Source organism: Dasypus novemcinctus, chromosome 9 (assembly GCF_030445035.2).
Source record: "Dasypus novemcinctus isolate mDasNov1 chromosome 9, mDasNov1.1.hap2, whole genome shotgun sequence".
In the NCBI taxonomy this organism is placed as follows: domain Eukaryota; kingdom Metazoa; phylum Chordata; class Mammalia; order Cingulata; family Dasypodidae; genus Dasypus; species Dasypus novemcinctus.
In genome coordinates, this window is record NC_080681.1 from 5,686,897 (window position 1) to 5,709,383 (window position 22,487).

The 22,487-nt window shown below is 36.7% G+C and overlaps 1 protein-coding gene across 4 annotated transcripts in view; it reads right to left on the bottom strand.

Annotated features, from left to right (window-relative positions):
- Nucleotides 1–22,487, bottom strand: part of MAN1A2 (mannosidase alpha class 1A member 2) — a 254,045-nt gene that overhangs the window by 214,456 nt on the left and 17,102 nt on the right. For all 4 annotated transcript variants that reach the window (XR_001118517.3, XR_188123.5, XM_071217182.1 and 1 more), the window contains exon 2: nucleotides 1,261–1,516. Coding sequence is in view for 2 of the 4 variants with exons in the window: in XM_071217182.1 (XP_071073283.1) it covers nucleotides 1,261–1,516 (256 nt within the window). In the remaining 2 variants the exon portion in view is untranslated. The remainder of the gene's footprint in view (nucleotides 1–1,260; nucleotides 1,517–22,487) is intronic.

The window sequence follows — 22,487 nt, forward strand, 5'->3', positions numbered from 1 at the left end:
GCCTTTGTCCACTGCTGAATCCTTTCACTGTAATAAACTAATTTTAATCTGTACCCTTTTGCTGTAATAAACCATAGCCATGAGTACAATAGGGTTGCTGAGTTCTGTGAATCTTTCTAGTGAATTTCTGAACATCACAATTGTCTTGGGCCCTCCAAATCCACATGGTTATGTATATGAATTACATTAGTATGTACATGAGAAAGTATTTCAATAAATCCTAGTGACATTTGAAAAATACACAAGTCAGACATCTGGAAAAAAATCTATCAATGTCTCCCCAATGCCAACCAAAGAAAGTGTCTTAACCAGCCTGTACATAAAATATAGACTCCTGAAGTGAGAAAAAATCAGTGTGTAGCTCTACTTTGACTTCAAAGTAAAGGCCTTACAATAATTCATAAGGCCAAGTTTACAATACCAGCTAATCTTCCATATCCATTACCAGAATATATCCAAACAGATATCTGACTATTTGAAACTAAATTTACTTTATTTTAGATAAACAATCCCTTTGAAATACTGTTGATGCTATTTACACTCTTTGGCGAAATATTTTTCTTCAGAGGTAGTACAACTGCAAATTCCACCCAGATCTCTCCCAAGTAATTATAAATTCAGTTAAGTATAACTGAAATAATTACACTAAATCCCTCACTCCATAATCTCTTTAGCTCCAAGCAATTTCCTAAACAACAAAATGAAAGACTTCTGAGGCTAAATAAATTTAAAGAATTTTAAGATCAATCCTTCTCATTCTTCAATCCGCTGAAGATCTTCGGAAGAATACGCTCTGGACCTGCACTGTGGCTGGGAGAGATCATGACTTGTTCTCTGAAAGGTGGGAGACACAACACTAGCTCATCAGAAGCATGCTTTCAAGGAGATATGCACAGTATCCACCAGAGTTCCCTGTAACTAAACGAACGCTTAAAAATTCTTGTATTTAATGACAAGTTATATAAGGATCTATTGTATATTTAATGGAATGCTGAATATCAAAACATTTCTAAACATACGGTAAATAATGAAACCATCCAATTAACAACCTTATATCAAGTCTTTAAAGTATTCAATTATAATCAATGTTAAGAAAAAGACAGAGTTCTACACCTAAATGCCAATCTGGAAACTGTACTACAACTATAATCCAAGATTGAAATATAAAGGCACATATTGTACAAATTTATAAATACATATATATTTATATCCAGTCTAATACATATCCATAATCCCATATCACAAATTGTAGCTAATTACCTCTTTAACTTTTTCCCTTTTCTCTCTTACATCATTATCTTCTGGGTCTCCACCATTTACTCCTACAAATTTTGGTACAAGGACTGGTGGCAGTAGCTTGTTCTTTTTCATCTTCATTTCTTGGACTACCTTAATTTTCTCTGTTTGAATTTCTGCTCGGATTTCCTCTCTTGACTTTTTTAATTTTTCCTTTGCTTCTTCGAGGGCCTTCTCATGATCAGCTCGAATTTTATTTCGCAGACGTTCTTCTTCTTCCCTATGGGAAGAGAAGAGAAGACTGGTAAGAGTAAACCTTAAAGAACTTCAGTCTTTAAACATAAAACTTAAAGTTTCTTCTATCAAACACTGATGGTTATTTTCTACTCCTAGCATTAAAAGGTAATAACAACCGGTGAGAGAGACAAATATCTGCCAATGAACAGGATAAATACAAGTTGACACAAGAAAGAAAATGAACTAGGGATGGTGAAAAGCAAACACTTTACACAGGAGAGGAAATGGAAACCTGGAAAGAAAGTTTCAATATTAGGGCTGACTGAGAACAGAGAAAACAGTAGTCAGTGATTTATCAGGCCAGAGAAAACCCAAATGGAGAAGAAAAAAGTAAAAAAATAGAATTAAGTATCAGAGAAGGCACAAAAATACAAACACAAGGCCAAGGAAAGAGATAAGGTGAAAAAATAAAGGATGGGAAGTTTTTCATTTGTTATGTAGTATAGCATATGTTTGTAAAACATTTACATTTTATAAACAACAGATCTTAGAGAGTACAATGGTTCCCAACTGACATGGGCATAGCTACTTGAAACTCTCTTAAGTCCCTGTTAAAAATACAGATTCCAGTTTAGTAGGTCTGAATTCAACCCATGAATGTGCATTACTACGAACTCCCCAGATAATTCTGCTGCATACACAGGTTTGGAAATGACCACTGCTATGGACACCTACTAGGTTTTCTACTCAGCCCTACTTTTCTGAGCACTCAATCTTTTCTCCACCCTAATCCACATTAATGAATACAGAAGTAGTGGTTACTGTCAGTCATTATTTTCCAAATCTGGCCAATGACACCTACCTCTAAGAGTAAACACCTTACCCAGAAATTAAATTCAAACTTTGTAGATGGCTGGACTTATAATATTGTGAGGGAAATATAAAATGATACAGTCATTCTGGAAAACAATCAGCCCTTTCTTTAAGCATGCAACAATCACAGAGCCCAGCAATTGCACTTGCAGGCTTTTATACTAGAAAAATTAAGACTGATGTTCATATAAAAACCTGTACACAAAGAAATATTTACACCAGCTTTATTCATAAAAGTCAAACATTGAAAACAACCCTGAGGTCCTTCAATAAGTAAATGGACAAAGTGTGGTATATCCATACTATGGAATTCTACTCAGCAATAAAAAGAAATGAACCATTTGATACACAAACAACTTGAATGACTTGTCCCAAAGACATTATTCTGCTGAGTGAAAGAGGCCAGTGTCAAAGTTACATCCCAGAGGAGTAGATGTGGCTCAAGCAGTTGAGTGCCCTCCTCCCACATGGAGGGTCCCGGGTTCAGTTTCCTGTACCTCCTAAAGAAGACAAACAAACAGTGAGCAGACAATGCGCAAAAATAAAGAGCAAACAAGAAAAACAACAGCCAAACAATGAGCAAAAACAAACAAGCAGGGAATGGATGTGGCTCAAGCAGATGAGTGCACACCTCCCACATGGGAGGTCCCAGGTTCAGTTCCCAGTGCCTCCTAAAGAAAAAACAGACGAGGAAAACAAACAAACAAACAAGCAATGAGCAAAAACAATGGGCAAACAGACAGGGGAGCCATGGGGAGGGGGGCGGGGTGTTATATTCCCTATGATTCTATTTATATGACATTCTCAAAAAGAGACAATAGATCAGCAGTGCCAGGGGCTATGGGTGAGGGGAGGTGTTAATGATAAAAAAATAGGATGGGGAAAGGGAGTTGGGGGTTGATGGAATTGTTAGGTACCCTGATTAAATGATGGTGGTTAGGAAATTCATATATATCATAAATATCAAAACAGAAAAAATTCAATTTAACAGTATTACATTAAAAATAAAATTTAAAATATTTGGAGAAAAAGAAAACTATACTGCCATCAGGGATAAAGAAAACACAAGGGAGGGAGGCAGCAGGGCTAGAGAGTCAAGAACAGGCAGGTCATTCAGGAAGGGAAGAAGAATCCATGGGGCCTTCAGACAGACTGGATATGGAGGTGAAGGGATGGGAGGATCAAAGATTAGCCCCTGGTGTATATAAAAGGAATTTGACATGTGAACTATCTGTTCTGGAGAATGAAGCAGATGAGGGCAGAATCAACACACAGATGCTGAATGAAATCTTAAGAGACGTAGGATAACCAAGGCAAGTACCACACAATGGCCTTCTCTGACCACTCCTTACCAGCAGAAGCCCATGGGTCTAGGCCCAGAGAAGAGATCATAATCTGTCTATGCCCGTAAGTCTTTCCAGCTGCCCTTGCAGCTATAGGTGGTTACATAACCCCAAAAGAAACAAAAGAAGGCTACCAGGAAATACTTACCTTTATGAAGATTTAAAAATGGCAGACCCATTTGAGAAAGGGGCAGTTATTGTGCTAAGACCCCCATCTACCTTAGCACCTATTCCTGAATGCCTGAAGCTATGGCAGCCATCATGCAGCCAAGAGGCAACAAGTCTGAGGACAAATGGCTAAAATGGTTCAAAAAAACAGAAGAGAAAAAGAAAAGTGTCTGCTGATATCATTGAGTTGCTGCCAAGACCCTCGAACTGTCTGAACCCAAACTTCAGATTCAGTGTAATAACTGTCAGTTGGGTGTTCTGTCACTTACAGCTGAGAATTTTCCAAACTTTTCCCTTCTCTGAGTGAGCATACACAGAATCAGGAAAACAGAAGGCCTGGGACTGAGTGCCACAGAAGGGCAACCTCTGGGAGGCTTGGGGGAGGACTGGTTCCTTCAAGAGCTATTTCTCTCCTGATGATAAGTAAGAAGTCTCCACAGAGAACCAAGCTTTCCTGTTCTACCTCCACACACATTACCCCATGTTACCACTGAACGGCATCTGGAAGACCCCACCATGTTTGCAGGTTTGCAGTGGCTCATGAGGTACCACTGTTAAAAACACCACCACCCACTAGGAAAACTCCACAAACAGACATTACATACCATTGCACTTTCGAGAGCACATTCTGAGGGAGGCAGGGATATAGGTCACAGCACACGCCCTATCTCCTCTTGAGAGCCTCACAATGTACACAGGCATTTTAAAGGCTCTGCAATAGATATGCCTGTTTAACACAGCACTTCCCAGAGCCCCTTTTCTGCACACAATCCCTTCTACCATGCCATGGAACACACTGACATAAAGCAAATGCTTCAAGCTATGCTATCAGCCAAGCCTGTGGTCGAATCCTGCCTGGCCAGCCTCCCCAGATTGTTCTGAGGTTTGGATGAGATGACACATGGTCTAACAGTTCAGAAAAGTCCTTGTGAACTCAGAATTTCCTTCCTTGCCTACTGCCTATTTTTCCCTCTGCCCCATGGCCATTTAATGAGTTGGGCTAATAACATCAGTGTCCTAAGGAACCAGAACCTAGACCCAGTGACTTCCTGAAACTTCAAGGCTTCCCTCAACTCTGTGACAGAAGCAGCTTCTGGACAAACCTGCAAGGATTCATGGGACACCAAAACCTCTTAAGATGGGGGCTGCTCTTCATACAATATTCAGGGCTGTCCTCTCTCTGAATCCTGCTGGCTCTGTTGTCAGCGTAAGCCTCTGCTCATGTGTTTAGGAAAGCACTCATGCTCACTGCACTTTTTTTAAAATTCATATGGTCATTCAACATTAATTTGCTTTTAATTTCTGGGGCAACCTTGAAGACCCTACTGAATTCTTCATCTGATGCCCAAACTTGAAGCCTAGGAAATACCCCAACAACAGCCAAGCAGACTGAATACCAGTGCTGGGGGAAGCAGGTATGAAGACGGACCATCTGCTCAAGACCCTCTCTATTTTGTTCTAGATGGCTTGAAAACTGCTCAGCACAGGAGTCCCTGGAAGCAGGCTGACTGACTTCAGACTCCCAGGGAATCCAACAACCTAGAATCTCCTATAGTCCAGCTGCTTCTCTGTGACCTGAGAGCGCTGTCCAGAAGCTCGGCAGTTCTTCCAAGAGGAAGAATTGACAGGCCTTGCTGTAAAAGTCTTCCTCAAGGAGTTGAACAATAACAATGCACAAGGTCAAAGAATAAAACTGAACCACAGCCTCCTTTCACAAATCAACAGCTTTAAAAGAAGCTTTAGGGGGGAAAAATGGGTATTTCAGAAGTAATAAAGTTACAATTATCACTTTTTTTTTTTAAATAAACATATGGATAAGAACTCAAAGATAATAGCCTTCTAACAGTCTCCACACATCCACTCTGCCCACGCCAAGCTGTTCTCCATCCACAGCACAGACCTCATGATCTTTTCTAAACATGAAACTCACTATGTCATTCCCCTACTTAAAATACTTCATGGAGTCCATTAAATTAAGGAATCTCATTATATTCTATAAAGGAATCCTGTACATGTGTCCTTTACCTATCTCTCCAGATTCATCTCATACCACACTTATCCCTACTCACTTGTTCTACAACCACATGCCTGCTGATCAGTTCTTGTACATACTATGGTCTGTCCCATCAATAATCCTTTGTGCATGATGTTTCCTCTGCTTCACTGTTACAACTGCTTCTTTACCTTCAAATCACTGATCAGTCTTAAATTCTTTAGGTATTTCCAGGATTAGGCAACATTCCCTAATACACAGTCTCCTAGCACCATTCATGTTTCCTTCATAGCATTTATCACACTGGTAGTTTTACATGTGATACTTTGATTAATGTCTACCACCCCTGACAAGACCATAACCTCCATAAGGAGAGAGATTCTGTTTGATTTTTGCTTAATGCCTCCCAAATACCTGGAAAATGATAGCTGCTCAAAAAATATTTAAATACAAATACAAACACAGATTCCAAGACCCCATGTGAAGTGATTCTTTTTTATAGACAGTCTGTGGATCATCAACAGAGCTATAAACAGTAATTCTGACTTCTAGGTAAGAAACACAAAGGGACCCTCAAATCCATGTTAAAATTCATGATATGGGGTCATTCCTAGTACTTCTAATAATATTTACTATGTGGCAGCTTCCTATTTTCATTTACTATCCCTTTCTAACTAAATACTAAGGTCAACTGTTTTTTTACAAGTGAAGAAGTATGTTTGATAGCAACATATAAATTTTCAAATTACCAGTTGTAGTAAAAAATTACTTTCAAAAATAAAAAATTGAATGCTTTAAACTTTAGAGTTCTAGGAAAGCCCAGAGCACCATATTCCACTTTAGTTATTGTTACAGCAGCACTCCAATGTTGTTCATCAGAACCTATACAGTTGCAACACTGTGAAGACCTTTATTCAAAGGCATTTTGAAAAATCTAAATAGTCTATAAACTTATTTGCATTTGCCCCTCAAAAAGACTATTTAAGTGTTTAGGGAATACAATTACCATTTCAGAGTTAGCCACGTTGACAAGAGTTCAAAGAAAGAGTAACCAGTCTAATCCTTAAAAGGAACACCAGAGTCCAAAGAACTCAATCAGACCGTCTGTTAACTGGGTTCCAGGAGGAATCATTTTGTAGTTGGAACACTGAGCACTTAATCCAAAAGTCAGGAGATAAGGATTCTTGTTACAACTCTGACCCAATTCATCCAGAAACCTGGGGCAAATTGCTAAAAAAAAAAACCTCCAAGCTCAGTTACCTTTATTAATTAAAGTAGGAAAACAGATCATTTATACAACCTTAACTAGGAGAGTAGACAGTTTAGGAATCCAGGATAAATAGAAGTACTTTGTAAATTGTAATGGTTTGTGGCCATAGAAGCTCTTATTCATTTCAATCCTTCTAACCTATGTGTTTCAAAATAGGGGTGAATGTAGCAATCACCACAACTGATAAATGTCAAAGCAATAAATACATTTTATTCCTGTTTTCTCGTTCTTCCGTAGGATTATCTTTCATCAATAATCATCAGTAGTACCATGAATTTTTCAGCTACATTTCTTCTCTATATACCTCAAGGTTTTATTTTCATTTTGGTCTCCCTTCAAAGGACCCATCAAATTTTGTTTTGGAGACCAAATTTCTAGATTCTAAATCACATCAACTCAAGTATCTCTTTTAAACTTTTAAATTCACTTAGATCTTTGATTTATATATTTTTAATATGTTCTTAAAACTTTGATATCTTCCATTGATTATCATGTTAGACTCTCATTTGTAAATATCTCTACCTTTTTATCAGTGGCTTATATATTTCCAAGGGGCAAACACAAATCTGACCTTATTTATACAGGTTCTCATGACAAGAGAAATTATTCTTTTCAATTATGCCTTAATATATAATAGTAATAACTTAATATAAGTAACATAAGTCTTTGTTTTTTATTGTTTTCATTGTCTTATTTTTGTTGTTGTTTTTGTTTCTTCAAAAGCAAAGGCAAATGACACTACTTAGTCAATTAATCAGATTATCTTATTTAATTCTTGCACAACTTATAAGGTACCCTCTATTAAACATGTGTCTCCATCTTATTATGTTAAATAAGGGACAAAGAGAAAAATTAAATTGTTCAAGATCAAAGAGCTAGTAAATAGTAAACTGAATATTTAAAACTATTCAAATACTGCCTTTCATATAAGGGAGGTAAATTCTATTTAAGAATTTGTCTCTTACTCACTGGCAGATTCTGAAAACTGTCTCCGAATATTGTGCCCCCCTTTCTTCTTAGTCCTAAAGCCCTAAATTTTTTTTTTTAAGATTTTTAAAATTTTTTATTTCTCTCCCCTTCCCAACCCCCTGAGTTGTCTGCTGTGTCCATTCGCTGTGTGTTCTTCTGTGTCTGCTTGCATTCTTGTCAGCAGCATCAGGAAGCTGCATCTCTTTTTTGCTGTGTCATCTTCCTGCATCAGCTCTCCGTGTGTGCAGCGCCACTCCTGGACAGGCTACACTTTTTTCGCGTGAGGAGGCTCTCCTTACGGGGTGTACTCCTTGCACGTGGGGTTCCCCTATGCAAGGGACACCCCTGCGTGGCATGGCACTCCTTGCGTGCATCAGCACAGCGTGTGGGCCAGCTCATCACATGGGTCAGGAGGCCCTGGGTTTGAACCCTGGACCTCCCATGTGGTAGGCATATGTTCCATCAGTTGAACCAAATCCACTTTCCTAAAGTCCTAAATTTTTAAGTAGACACATGATCCTGCTAAATAAAATCCCTTTCTCAGCCTCCCTTATTGAAATTGCCCTATCAAATTCAGATATGTGGCCAGAATTAAATTATTTTGCTTAACCCATTGCTATTTTGTGGGTTGAGGGATCTATAAATGTCCTTAATCTTAACTGATCCACTCTTCATCTTGGATGTTATTAGTATCTGAGGATTGATTAGCCAGAAACAAACTAACCAAGTGACAGAATTCCTTCTCCAATTAGAATATTTAACGAACCATGTTGGGAGCTCTCTACATGTAGAACAAATATGGTATTAAATTACATAGGGTTACTTAAAATTACACTGAAATCTTGTTTGGCAAAAATTAAGGTGAATCTAGAAATATTTCCCTTATATATTTACTACCTCATTCTCTACTATTAATAGTTTTACCTATAACCTACAAATATGAAGTCTCACCCATCCTTAAAAATTAGTAAGTGAATAAAACCTTTCAAAACTGCCTCCACCTCTACCTTCATCACTTCCCTCCTTTCACCAATACATGCTCAGAAAACACACTTGCTGTTTCTACCTCCTTAATCTTACATTACTGTGCTACCCACCACTTAAAATTGATAAGGTTTGTCCTTAATTTAAAGCTCCTCTTCCTCATACCTGCCTTTCCAAAAAGTCTCTAACCATTTGCTTCACCATCTTCAATGCACCCAAAAAAAGTTCCAATCCATCACCTGGGTCACTTCTTTTCTTACTCCATATCCTCTTCCTGTTCAATACCAGAAAACTGTTATTTTCTCAAATATTATACCAAAATAGATATAGTCACCATATACCAGATTACAGCGTACTCCAGAGCCGTATTACTAATACTATGTAAGACATTGCAAACATTTGCCAAACACCTCCAATTTTACACATGCCCAAAACAGAAAGGAGTAATTAGTATGAAAATGGGAAATTACAGGCTAAGTTCACCCATGAACACAGATGTAAAAATGTTAAAATATTAGCAAAGTAAATCAGCAGCAACAAAAATAAGAAAAAAAAGGAATGTTATCACAATATAATTGGAATGATACCAGAAACAGAATTACTGTTTAACATTAGAAAAATATATCAATGTAGTTTACCTATTAATAGAAGAAAAACTACATAGAAATAGAAAAGGAGAGGGATAAAATTTAATATCCATTGCTGATTTCAAAACTTAATAGTAAGGACAGAGATGGCGGCATGAGAAGCTGCAGGGTGCTGTTCCCCCCACCAAGAGAATCTTCAAATAACGATCAAAAACTGACAGAGGCACTTTCTTCCAAACGCCAGAGAAAACTTAAGGGTTACAGTAACTCGCAGAGTGCTAACTCGAGAAAACAAGGTTTAAAGAGAGCCGGGAGAGCGCACAGTGTCCGTGCTGGTCCCTTCCACAAGCACTGCCCTGCAAAGTGTGGAGCCCGCTCCCATCCGGACCCTGGCCCTGCTCCTCAGGGAGCATCTGGGGGGCTTCCCCTTTCATTTCTGATTATTTTCATTCTCTCTTTTCCCCTTTTTCTCAGTCTAAGTATTTGTTGATTTTATTGATCTCTTAGAAAAACCAGCTGTTGTTTTCTCTTTTTTTTTATTTCTCTATTTTATTTATCTCTTTCTTAAACATTCGTCATTCTTTTATTTCTGCTCTGTGGGTATAGTCTGTTCATTTTCTAACCTACAATTCTGAGGTTAGGTGTCTTCTTTGAGAAGAGATGTTTAGAGGTGTGGTGTTTACTCTCAGCTCTGCCTTTCATACATCCCTCAAGTTTGGTATATTGTGTTTTCATTTTCATTTGTCAGAAGGTATTTCCTAACTTCCCTTTGGGGTTTTTTTCTTTGACCTATTGGTTGTTTAAGAGTATACTGTTTGCCTTCCAAGTATTCTGGACTTTTAAGGGTCATTTTCCAAGCAGCCACGCCAATCTGCAAAGGTGTAAACAAACAAATAAATACAAACTTCTTACATGCAGAGTTTTTTTTATAGGCATGAGACTATAGCTAAATACTGTCTTTATGTAAAGATACACATTGCTAAACAGCCAAGTTCCCCGTGGAAAACTAGGGGGAGGAAAAAAAACTTCCTGGACTGGTTCATTATGATTGGTTTATTATTTCACAGCTATCTCAATTCCTTCTTCCGGTCTGCTCAGAGTAGATCGGAAAACCAATGTCTAAATGCATTCAGGGTATGTATAGGAGAATGCCATGATACTGGCAATAAATTCCAGAACTACATTTTACCACCCTTGTAAGATAATATTTCCATCTTTTATAAGATTGTAATATACTTTCCAGACATCAGAGGGGAGCAGAAAGAGGATCAATTCTCATGGACTACACACCTTTGGTGACTCTGGGTTCTTTTACTGTTGTCTAGCAATTGATAGAAATAATAGAAACACCCTTTGCTGGCTTGCTTTACATATCTTCCCTTTGTGTAAGAATATACTAAAATTCAAAGTGGTACCCTTGTGAACGTCTCTTGCTGCTTTCCCCCAACACCAGAAAACCAAAGAATGCAAGGAACTTGTCTCTTGTTACACTACAATATATGTAAATCCTGCTTTCTGTTTGTCAGCATCTGACCAGCCACACAAATAAATAATACTGAATTAAAAAAAAAAAAAACACTGTTTAATCTACATATATTTTGGAATTTTCCAGTTTTCCCTGTTATTGATTTCTAGCTTCATTCCATCATGGTTGGAGAAGATACACTGTATGATACCAATATTTCTGAACTGAAGAAGAGGGAATGTGTCCTAACTCATTCTAAGAGGTAAAATCATCTTAATATCAAAGCCAAAGATACCACAAAAAGGAAAAGTACAAATATCTCTAATGAATATAAATGCAAACATTTTCAACATAATATTAGTAAACTAAATCCAACATCACATTAAAAGAATTATATACCTTAAACAGGATTTGTCCCAGGTATGCAAGGATTTTTCAACATAACAAAATTAATGTAAGATACCATATTAATAGAACAAGTAAAACACTATCATCTGAATTGACACAGAAAAGGCATCTGACAAAATCAAGCACCCCTACTTGATAAAAACAGAAAACTGTGAATAGAAAGAAACATCCTCAACATAATAAAGGGTATATGTTAAAAAACTTACAGCTGGCGGCGGACTTGGCCCAGTGGTTAGGGCGTCCATCTGCCACATGGGAGGTCCACGGTTCGGACCCGGGCCTCCTTGACCCGTGTGGGGCTGGCCCATGCGCAGTGCTGATGCGCGCGAGGAGTGCCATGCCACGCAGGGGTGTCCCCCGCGTAGGGGAGCCCCACACGCAAGGAGTGCGCCCTGTAGGGAGGGCTGCCCAGCACGAAGGAAGGTGCAGCCTGCCCAGGAATGGCGCTGCACATACTAAGAGCTGACACAAGATGGTGCAACGGAGGGAAGCACGGATTCCCGTGTGGCTGACAACAACAGAAGCGGACAAAGAAGACGCAGCAAAGAGACACAGAGAAACAACAGCCGGGGTGGGGGAGGGGGAAGGGGAGAGAAATAAATAAACAAATCTTTAAAAAAAAAACTTACAGGTAACATCTTAATGCTGAACAACTGAAATCTTTCACTTGGCCTCAGGAACAAGACAAGGATGCCCACTGTCATCAGTGTAATCAATATTGTAGTGAAGTTCTAGCCAAAGCAATTAGGCAAGATAAAAGAAACAAAAGGTATCCAAATTGGAAATGAAGAAATGAAACTTGCCCTACTTTCAGATAACATGATCCCACACGTGAAAATCCTTGAAGACCAACAACAAAGTTATCAGAGCTCATAAACAAATTCAGCAAAGTGGAAGAACAGAAGATAAACAATGAAAATGTGCAGTGTTTACAAACGCTAGTAACAAATAATCAAAAAAGGACTTTTTTAAAAATTCATTCATAATAACAACTTAAAGAATCAACTAGGAAGAAATTTAACCAAGGAGATAAAGGGCTTACATGAAGAAACCTACAAATATTGCTAAAAGAAATCAAACAAGATCTTAAAACATGGAAGAACATTTCATGTTCATGGATTGGAAAACTAAACATTGTTAAGAGGTCAAATCTACCCAATGCAATTTCTAGATTAACAAAATCCCAATCAAAATTCCAAGAGCCTTTGCAAAAATGGAAAAGGCAATTTTCATATTAATATGGAAGGTAAGGGACCCCCAAAAGTTAAACTCGTCTTGAAAAAGAACTAAGTTGGAGGACTCACATTTTCTGACTTTAAAACTTAGAACAAAGTTACTGTAAACAAAACAGCATGGTACTGGCATGAGTACAGGCATACAGAATAATGGATTTAAGTGAGAGTTCATGAATAAACCCTCATATCTAGGGTCAATTGTTTTTGACAAGGGTGCCAAGTCCACTCAATTGGGAAAGAATAGTCTCTTCAAAAATGGTGCTGGGAAATCTGGATGGCCACATGCAAAAGAATGAAAACAGAATCTTACATCACACCACATACAAAAAAATCAAATGGAACAAAAACAAAAGAAGGAAAACTATAAAACTCCTAGAAGAAAACACAGGGAAACATCTCTAGGACCTTTTATTAGTCAATTGATTTTTAGACTTGCATGAGCAAAAAAGTAAAAATGGATAAACGGAAATTCATCAATATTAAAAACTTTTGTCCATCAAAAGACTTCATCTTGAAAGTAAAAAAACAACATACAGAACAGGAGAAATTATTTGGAAAACACGAACCTGATAAGGGTTTAATATATACAATATATAAAGAAGTCCTACACCTCAACAACAAAAAGACCAACAACCCCATCACATTATGCGCAATAGTCTTGAACAGACATTTCTCCAAGAAAATATACAAATGGCCAAAAAACCCATGAAAAGAAGCACCAAATCAGTAGCCAAGGGAAATGCAAGATGCAATCACAATGAGATACCATTTCAGATCCACCAGAATGCCAATTATTAAAAAAAATAAGTAAGATGGCAAAGGCAGTCTTGAGAGGGAAATTATAGCCATATAAGCCTATATTTTAAAAAGAAGAAAGCTAAAATCAAAGATCTAACTGAACAACTGGAGAAACTAGAAAAAGAACAGCAAAACATTCCCAAAGCAAGCAGAATGAAGAAAATAATAAAGATTAGAGCAGAAATAAATGAAATTTAGAACAAAAATTAATAGAGAAAACCAAAACCAAAAACTGGTTCTTTGAGAAGATCAATAAAATTGACAAACTCCTAAGTGGACTAATAAAGAAAAATAGAGAAGATGCAAAAAAGTACAATCAGAAATGAAAGCGAAGTTTACAACTAACCCCACAGAAATTAAAAGGGTAATAAAAGGATATTATGAGAAACTGTATTCCAACAAACTAAGCAACCAAGATAAAATGGGCAAATTCCTAAAAATACACCAATAACCTACACTGACACTATAAGAAATATAAGAACTTAAACCACTCACATTTAAACAGATTGAATTAGTCATCAAAAACCTCCCAACAAAGAAAAGTCCAGGACCAAATGGCTTCACAGATTAATTATACCAAGCATTTTGAGAAGAACTAACACCAATCCTGCTTAAACTCTTCCAAAAACTTAAAGAGGGGGGGAAACTACCCAACACATTTGATGAAGTCAACATTACCCTAATCCAAAGCCAGATAAAGACATTACAAGAATTACAAACCAATCTCGAATGAAAATAGAAGCAAAATTTCTCAATAAAATACTGCAAATAGGATCCAACAGCTTATCAAAAGAATTATACATCACCAAGTGGTATTTGTTCCTGGTCTGAAAGGTTAATTCAACATAAGAAAGCCAATTAACATAATATACCACATGAACAAAGAGAAGGAAAAACAGCACATGATTATCTCAATTGATGCAGAAAAGGCAATGGACAAAATCCAGCAAACTTTCTTGAAAAAACACTTTGAAAGATAGGAATAGAGGGAAAACTCCTCAAAATGATAAAAGACATATATGAAAAACCCACAGCCACCATGGTACTCAGTGGTGAAAGGATGACAAGCTTTCCTTCTAGGATGAGGAACAAGACAAGGATACCCACTATCACCACTGTTATTTAATACTGTGCTAGAAGTTCTAGCTAGAGCAATTAGACAAGAAAAATAAAAGGTATCCAAATAGGAAAAGAGGAAGTAAAACTCCCAGTATCTGAGAATGACATGATACTATATTTAGAAAATTCTGAAATGTCTACAACAAAGCTACTTGAGCTAATAAATGAGTTCAGGAGTGTGGCAGGATACAAGATCAGCATGCAAAATTAAGTAATGTTTCTGTACACCAGTACTATACTATCTGATGAGGAAATCAGGGGGGAAATTCCATTTACAATAGCAACAAAAAGAAACCAAATACCTAGGAATCAATTTAACCAAAGTAGTACAGGACCTATATGCAAAAAATTACAAAATTAAGCTAAAAGTAATCATTCAATGAAGACCTAAAATAACAGAAAGACATTCTGTCTTCATGAATTCGAAGACTAAATATCATGAAGATGTCAATCCTACATAAACTGATTTAGAAATTCAATGCAATACCAATCAAAATTCCAAGTCTACTTTACAGAAATATAAAAGGCAATTACTAAATTTATTTGGAAGGGAAGGAGCACTCGAATTGGCAAAAGCATTCTAAGAGTGACGTGGGAGGAATTTTACTGCCTGACCTCGAAACATATTACAAAGCTACATGGTCAAAACAGCATGGTACTGGCATAGACACATCGATCAGTGGAACAGAATTGAGAATCCAGAAATAAACCTTCACACCTCTACAGCCAACTGGTTTTTGTCCATGTTAACTGAACAAAATTCTCTCTTCAACAAATGGTTCTGGACCCCTATCTCACTTCCTATAAAAGAATCAACTCAAAATGGACAAAAGACCTAAATATAAAACCCAGGACCATAAAACAAATAGAAGAAAATGTAGGGAAACATCTTAAAGACCTTGTAGTAGGTGGTGGTTTCTTGAACCTTACGCCCAAAGCATGGGTACCAAAAGAAAAAACAGATAAATGGGACCTTGTCAAAACTAAAAACTTTTGCATAACAAAGGACTTTGTCAAAAGAGTAAAAAGGCAGCCCAATCAATGGGAGAAAATATTTGGAAATCACATGTCTGATAAGGGTTTAATATCCATATATTACTGATATATAAAGAGATTCTACAGCTCAACAATAAAAAGTCAAATGACCCAATTATGAAGAATTTTCTTGCTCATTTGTATATCTGTTCTTGTTTATTATTATTATTAAAATAATGAAAATATTCTAATGATTGAAGTAATGAATGCACAACTATGTGAGTATATCAAATATCACTAATTGTACACTTTGGATGAACTGTATGCTTTAATAATATGTATTAATAAAATTGATGTTAAAAAAAGTTTTAAAAAATGAAAAAAAAATATTTAATACTGAGAAAAAAAAACAGAAAACAACAATACCAGAGAGGATGTGGAAAAATGGGAACATTCAATCATTAGGAATGTAAAATAGTGCAGCCACCGTGGAAGACAGTTTGATAGTTCCTCAGAACTTACCATATGTCCCAGCATTCCAACTTCTTGGTACATACCCAAAAGAACTGAGAGCAGAAACTCTAACTGATTAGATATTTGTACACTGATGTGTACAGTGGCAATATTCACAATTGCCAAAAAAATGGAAATAACTCAAGTGTCTACCAACCAAATAATGTATAAACAAAATGAAGTATATACATACAATGGAAAACTGTCAGGCTGTAAACAGAAATGAATTGAGATGCATATGATAACATAGATGAACCCTGGAGACATTATGTTACGTGAACTAAGTCAGACACAAAAGGACATATTGTGTGCTTTCACCAATATGAACTAAATACGATGGGTAAAGTCACCAGAAGTAAATTCTAGAGTATAGGTTTCTCAGAAGATAAGAATGTGGGTTGAGAATGGGAGGTGAAGCTTAATGTATTTAGAATTTTTAATAAAGTTTATTGTGAAAGTGTGGGAAGTGAGTTGATGCTAATACATTATAGTGAGTATATAACACTGATGATTTATAAATATGATTGTGGCTGAAAGGGGTAGTCTGGTGATGTAAATGTCAATTGAAAGGAAGATAGAGAATAATCTAGGGACTGTATAACAGTAATTTCAATGGTGGATAAAGATTGTGGTTAACAGTACAAATACAAAAAATGTTCTTTTACAAAAGTTAAGAATATGATGATACAAGAGAAAATTACAACTAATGAAACATGTGGATGATAGATAACTAATGTAATATTTTTGCAACAATGGCAAAGAAGATATTGTATCAATTCTAAGGGACAGTAATAAGAGGCATAAGAGAGTATGGGCTTTTTCCTTTTGGAGTAATGAAAATACTCTAAAATTGATTGAGGTGGTAACAGCACAGCTCTGTGATGAAAATGAGAGCCACTGAGTGTATACTTAAATGGATCATTTAAAGCATGGGTCTGTATAACACAAATCCTGCAGAGAAAGATGGACTGTGGTTAACAGCAAATATAAGAAGGTTCTCTCATGAACTCTAACAAATATATACTACTAATACAGAGTGTTAATAACCAGGTGGGTTGGGAGAAAAACACACCATATGTAAGATACTGGCTATAGTTAATAGTAATATTTTGATGCTGCTTTTTATCGTTTGTAACAAATATTTCATAATAATGCAAGGTGTCGGAGGTACAGTGAAGTACGAAAGCCCTGTAGGATGATAAGCAGGTTTGTTTTATAAGTTTACAACTTTTACTACCCACTTTTATGTTTGTTCATGGATGAATGATATATTTTAATACAAATTTTAAATGAAAAGAAAAAAAATCATAGCAGTAAAAGCTTACATTAGGGGAACAGGTGTAGCTCAATGATTTGAGAGCCTGCTTCTCATGTGCCAGGTCCCAGGTTCAATCCCCAGTACCTCCTAAAAAAGCAACAACAACAACAAAAAAAAAACATAACATGGAAAGTAGATGTGGCACAAGTGATGGGGCTCCCATCTACCATTTGGGAGGTCCAAGGTTTGATTCCCAGGGTCTCCTGGCAATGGCAAGCTGGCCCACGCAGAAGTGCTGGTCCACATGGCAAGCTGGCATGAGTGGAGAGCAGGCACAGCAAGATGACACAACAAAGAAACACAGAGGAGAGACAATAAAAGACGCAGCAGACCAGGGAGCTAAGGTGGTGAAAGAGATTGAGCACCTCTCTCCCATTCCAGAAGGTCCCAGGATCAGTTCCTGGTGCCTCCTAAAGAGAAGACAAGCAGACACAGAAGAACACACAGCCAATGGACACAGAGAGCAGACAATGGGGGCAGGGTGCAGGGCAGGGGAGAATAAATAAATCTTAAAAAAAAAAAAACATAATTCTTGGGGAGCAGATGTAGTTCAATTGCTGAACACCTGCCCCCCATGTATGAGGTCCCGGGTTCAATCCCTTGTACCGCCAAAAAAAAAAAAAAACCCTACATTAAAAAAAGAAGAAAGTTCCCAAATGAATAACCTAACTTTACTTCCTAAGGAACTAGAAAAAGGATCAAACTAAACCCAAAATTGTGAAAGGAAAGAACTAATAAAGATTAGAGTGAAGATAAATGAAATAGAAAATAGAAAAGCAACAGAGAAAATCAATGAAACCAAAAGTTGGTTCTTTGAAAGAATCAACAAAATTAACAAAACTTTAGCCAGACTAACAAAGACAAGGAGGGGAAAGATGAAAATAATTAAAATCAGAAAAAAAGGGGAAGACATTACTACCAAGCTTATAGAAGTAAAAAAGGATTTTAAGAGGATATTGTAAACAATTCTAGGCCAAAAATTAAATAACCTAAATGAAATGGATAAATTCCTAGAAACACACAAATTACCAAACCTAAGAAGAGAACATCTTAACAGACATATAATAAGGAAAGAGAATGAATTAATAATCAAAACTTCCCAATAGAGAAAAGTCCAGAACCAGATGGCTTCATCGGTGAATTCTACCAAATATTTAAGTAAGAATTAATTAAATCCTTCTCAAACTCTCCCAAAAACTGGAGAAGGGAATACATCCTAACTCATTCAATGAGGCCAATATTACCCTGATACCAAAGCCAAACACAGACACTCACAAGAAAACTACAAATATTATCCCTTAGGAATGCAAATGCAAAAGTCCTCAAGAAAATACTTCAAAAACTGAACCCAAGAGCACACAAAAAAAAAAGATCAGTCACCGTGCCCAATAGAGATTTATCTCAGGAATGCAATGGTAATTTAAAAGTATGGAAATCAATCAAATTAATGGTAAAGCAAGTACTATAATAGTATGTCATGGGAACATAGGCTAAGGCACAAAAGACTTTCAGCAAATGACCACTTTATTACATATACTGCACCAAGTAAGCCTCACACACACTGGGGCTGCTTTTACCCAGTTTGAAGTTTAAAGTATACTCAGGCCATTCCATAATACTTAACACCTCTCTCTGGCTGCTAAATGGAAACATACTGAAACATGTGCAAACAATAATAAAGGAGGGACAGGGATTGGAGGTGAGGTAAGGGATGGGAGAGGGCCACTAGGCATGTCTGTGACTTTCCAGAAGCTAAACTAATAACATATATAGTACTAACAAAAGAAGAGATACATAGACCAATGGAGTAGCACTGAGTCCTGAAATGAACCCATGCATCTATGGCCAACGGATTTTGAACAAGGATATGAGTGAATAGTCTCTTCCACAAATTGTGCTGGAAAAACTGAATAGCCACATGAATGAAAGCGGACCCCTACCTCATCCAAAATATAAAAATTAACTCAAAATGAGTAATGACCTAAATGTAGGCACTAAAAACATAAAGCTCTTAAAAGAAAACATAGTAAAAAATCTTCAAGACCTTGGATTTGGCAATGGATTCTTAGGTCTAACACTAGAAGCATAAGCAAGGAAAGAAAAATTAGAAATTGGACTTCATCAAAATTAAAAACTTTTCTGCATAAAAGAACATTATCAAGAAAAATAAAGACAACTTTCAGAATGGGAGAAAATATTCCAGTTTCTGAAGATGCAAGTAGGAATGCAAACTGGTACAACTACTTAGAGACTAATTTGGCCACAAAGCCTAGAGTCAATAATGCACCCATCTACAGCACAACAATTTTTTTATACTAGGCTTTAATTTTCTCTTTGTCTTAAACTACAGATTTCTTATATTATTTATATATTAATACAAATATCCTTGGTATTAACATATTAATACAGAGTATATTTCATAGCATTTTATTTTAAATCTTTATAGTCTGAATGATGAAAGTCTGTTATTTGATCATTGTAGTTATTAAGAGTTGTAGCCAGGAAACAAGTACTACTGTTTATCACGATTCAAATTACTATTGGTCCGTAATCACTGGAGCATTTTTGATGTCCAAAAGGAAATGTTTCAAACTTTCTGAGAAGTTCAAGAACAGCCTAGGATTCTTCTGTTGCTATTTTTTCTGTTTCTTTTTCTAAGGAGGTACTGGAGATTAAACTTGGGACCTCATACATGGGAAGCAGGCACTCAACCACTGAGCTACACCAGTATTTGAAGGCTGGAATTGTCTTGCTTCAAATTTTCTTTTTATTTTAAGTAGTCTCTTCTTTTATCAAAATATTTCATCCACTACTGGGGACAACGTGATTCAAATGAGCTTCTTAACTTCATGCACTGAGAAGAGTCCTCTTGTGTTCTCATCTAAGCACTTTCAGTACTCATTCCGGGCTCCCCTACAAGCCTGCCTTTCTTTCATAGATGGGGCTGCCATTCCTACTGGGATCAAGCTCTCTGCCTACCTAGAACCTAGGCTTCCCTTCATCAACGACAGGAAAAGAAGGTCACTCAACCCAACAGTCATGAGGGCATCAGTGCCAAGTCCTGGCACCTGCAAAGTCACTTTGTAGGCAAGAGCTGCAACAATTCTACTTCTAGGTTTTTATACTGAAAAATAGATGTGCCAAGGACACATGTGCAAGACGATTTGCACAAAATATTCAAGTACACCTAAAAGAATCTATCAACAGGGAAATATAATAATTATTTGAAGTTTAATCATACAATGGAATACCTATACAACAGATAAAAATCATTGAATCAGAGTCCAACATATCAACCTGTATAAACCTTGAAAATGTTGAGCAAAAAAACTCTGCAAAATCATACACATATAAAGCTTAAGAACATGCAAAACTATATATACACACACATATATAAAATTTATTTCAATACATACATATATTGTAGAAGTATTAATCTTTTCAAGTAGGGGGAGGAAATCATCAAAGTAGTGAAAAGGTAAATGGCATCAAAACTTACTAGAGGGAAACGGACTTTGGCCCAGTGGTTAGGGCGTCCGTCTACCATATGGGAGGTCCGCGGTTCAAACCCCGGGCCTCCTTGACCCGTGTGGAGCTGGCCATGCGCAGCGCTGATGCGCGCAAGGAGTGCCGTGCCACGCAAGGGTGTCCCCCACGTGGGGGAGCCCCACGCGCAAGGAGTGCGCCCGTGAGGAAAGCCGCCCAGCGTGAAAAGAAGGAGCAGCCTGCCCAGGAATGGCACCGCCCACACTTCCCGTGCCGCTGATGACAACAGAAGCGGACAAAGAAACAAGACGCAGCAAATAGACACCAAGAACAGACAACCAGGGGAGGGGGGGAAATTAAATAAATAAATAAATCTTTTAAAAAAAAAAAAAACTTACTAGAAAAAATTTAAATTCAATATTATATACATAACAGATACACACTAAGAAGATATAAACTTTGTTAGATGCCATCTCATTGGCAATTAATAGAAAATATATTAAATATGCACATATAATATTACTAACAAATATACATTTATGGACACCAAATCTATACATACATGGTTTTAGATACATAAATACATATAATTATGCTGGATCTCAAATTAGCACAATATTCTTTTCAGATATCAAGGCCTCATTCCTGTTGAAAGAACCTTCAGATCATTTTACCTTACTTCCAGATCACCAAGTACAAATCCAGAAATGAGATAAATTAATGATATAAATGCATATTAGAAGAAAAAAAAAACTGGGAAAAATAATGCAATGAACTATCTCAAGTCTCAAAAAAATACCAATCATTTAACAGCATGGACCAAGAATTAAAATATATATATACAAACACACACAAACATATACACATATACATACATACACACATAAAAAACAAAAAATAAAGGCATGGACTAGAATCTCACTAAGTGGAAAGGTACAAATGTACCTCTAAGAACCTCCAAAGATAAAAAGACATGCTTCACACATGATGGTAAGAGCTGAATCTAAGTTGTGAATTATTCCATAATGCCAATAATTAAAATTAATCCTCTCAGGGAGTGGGTATAGCTCAGAGGTTGAGTGCCTGCTTCACATGTACAAGATCCTGGGGTTCAATCCCTGGTACCTCCTTAAAAAAAAATTAATTTTCTATAAACTTCCCAATATTTAGCTTAATGCTTGGCACTAAATACTCAAAATCACTTGAATAAATGGATGTGAATAATATTTTGTAACAGTCACATCAACATCACTAAAGAGAGGTCAAGAGATCTCCATGAGCAACATAGGTTTTTAAACAATTCAATGTCAAAAGCAAAAACAATTCATAGATTGTACTTATTCTCCAGATTATTTCCTTTTTTTAAAACCACTTATATAACTTTTTCTAAAAGTTACCTTGTTAAGTTATGGAGAACAGAAGAAAACAGATACGAAAAGTAGCATCTTAAATTAGAGAATTGTATCACAGGGGTAAAGAAAGCCTTCACAGGGCCTGAAACCTGAATTAC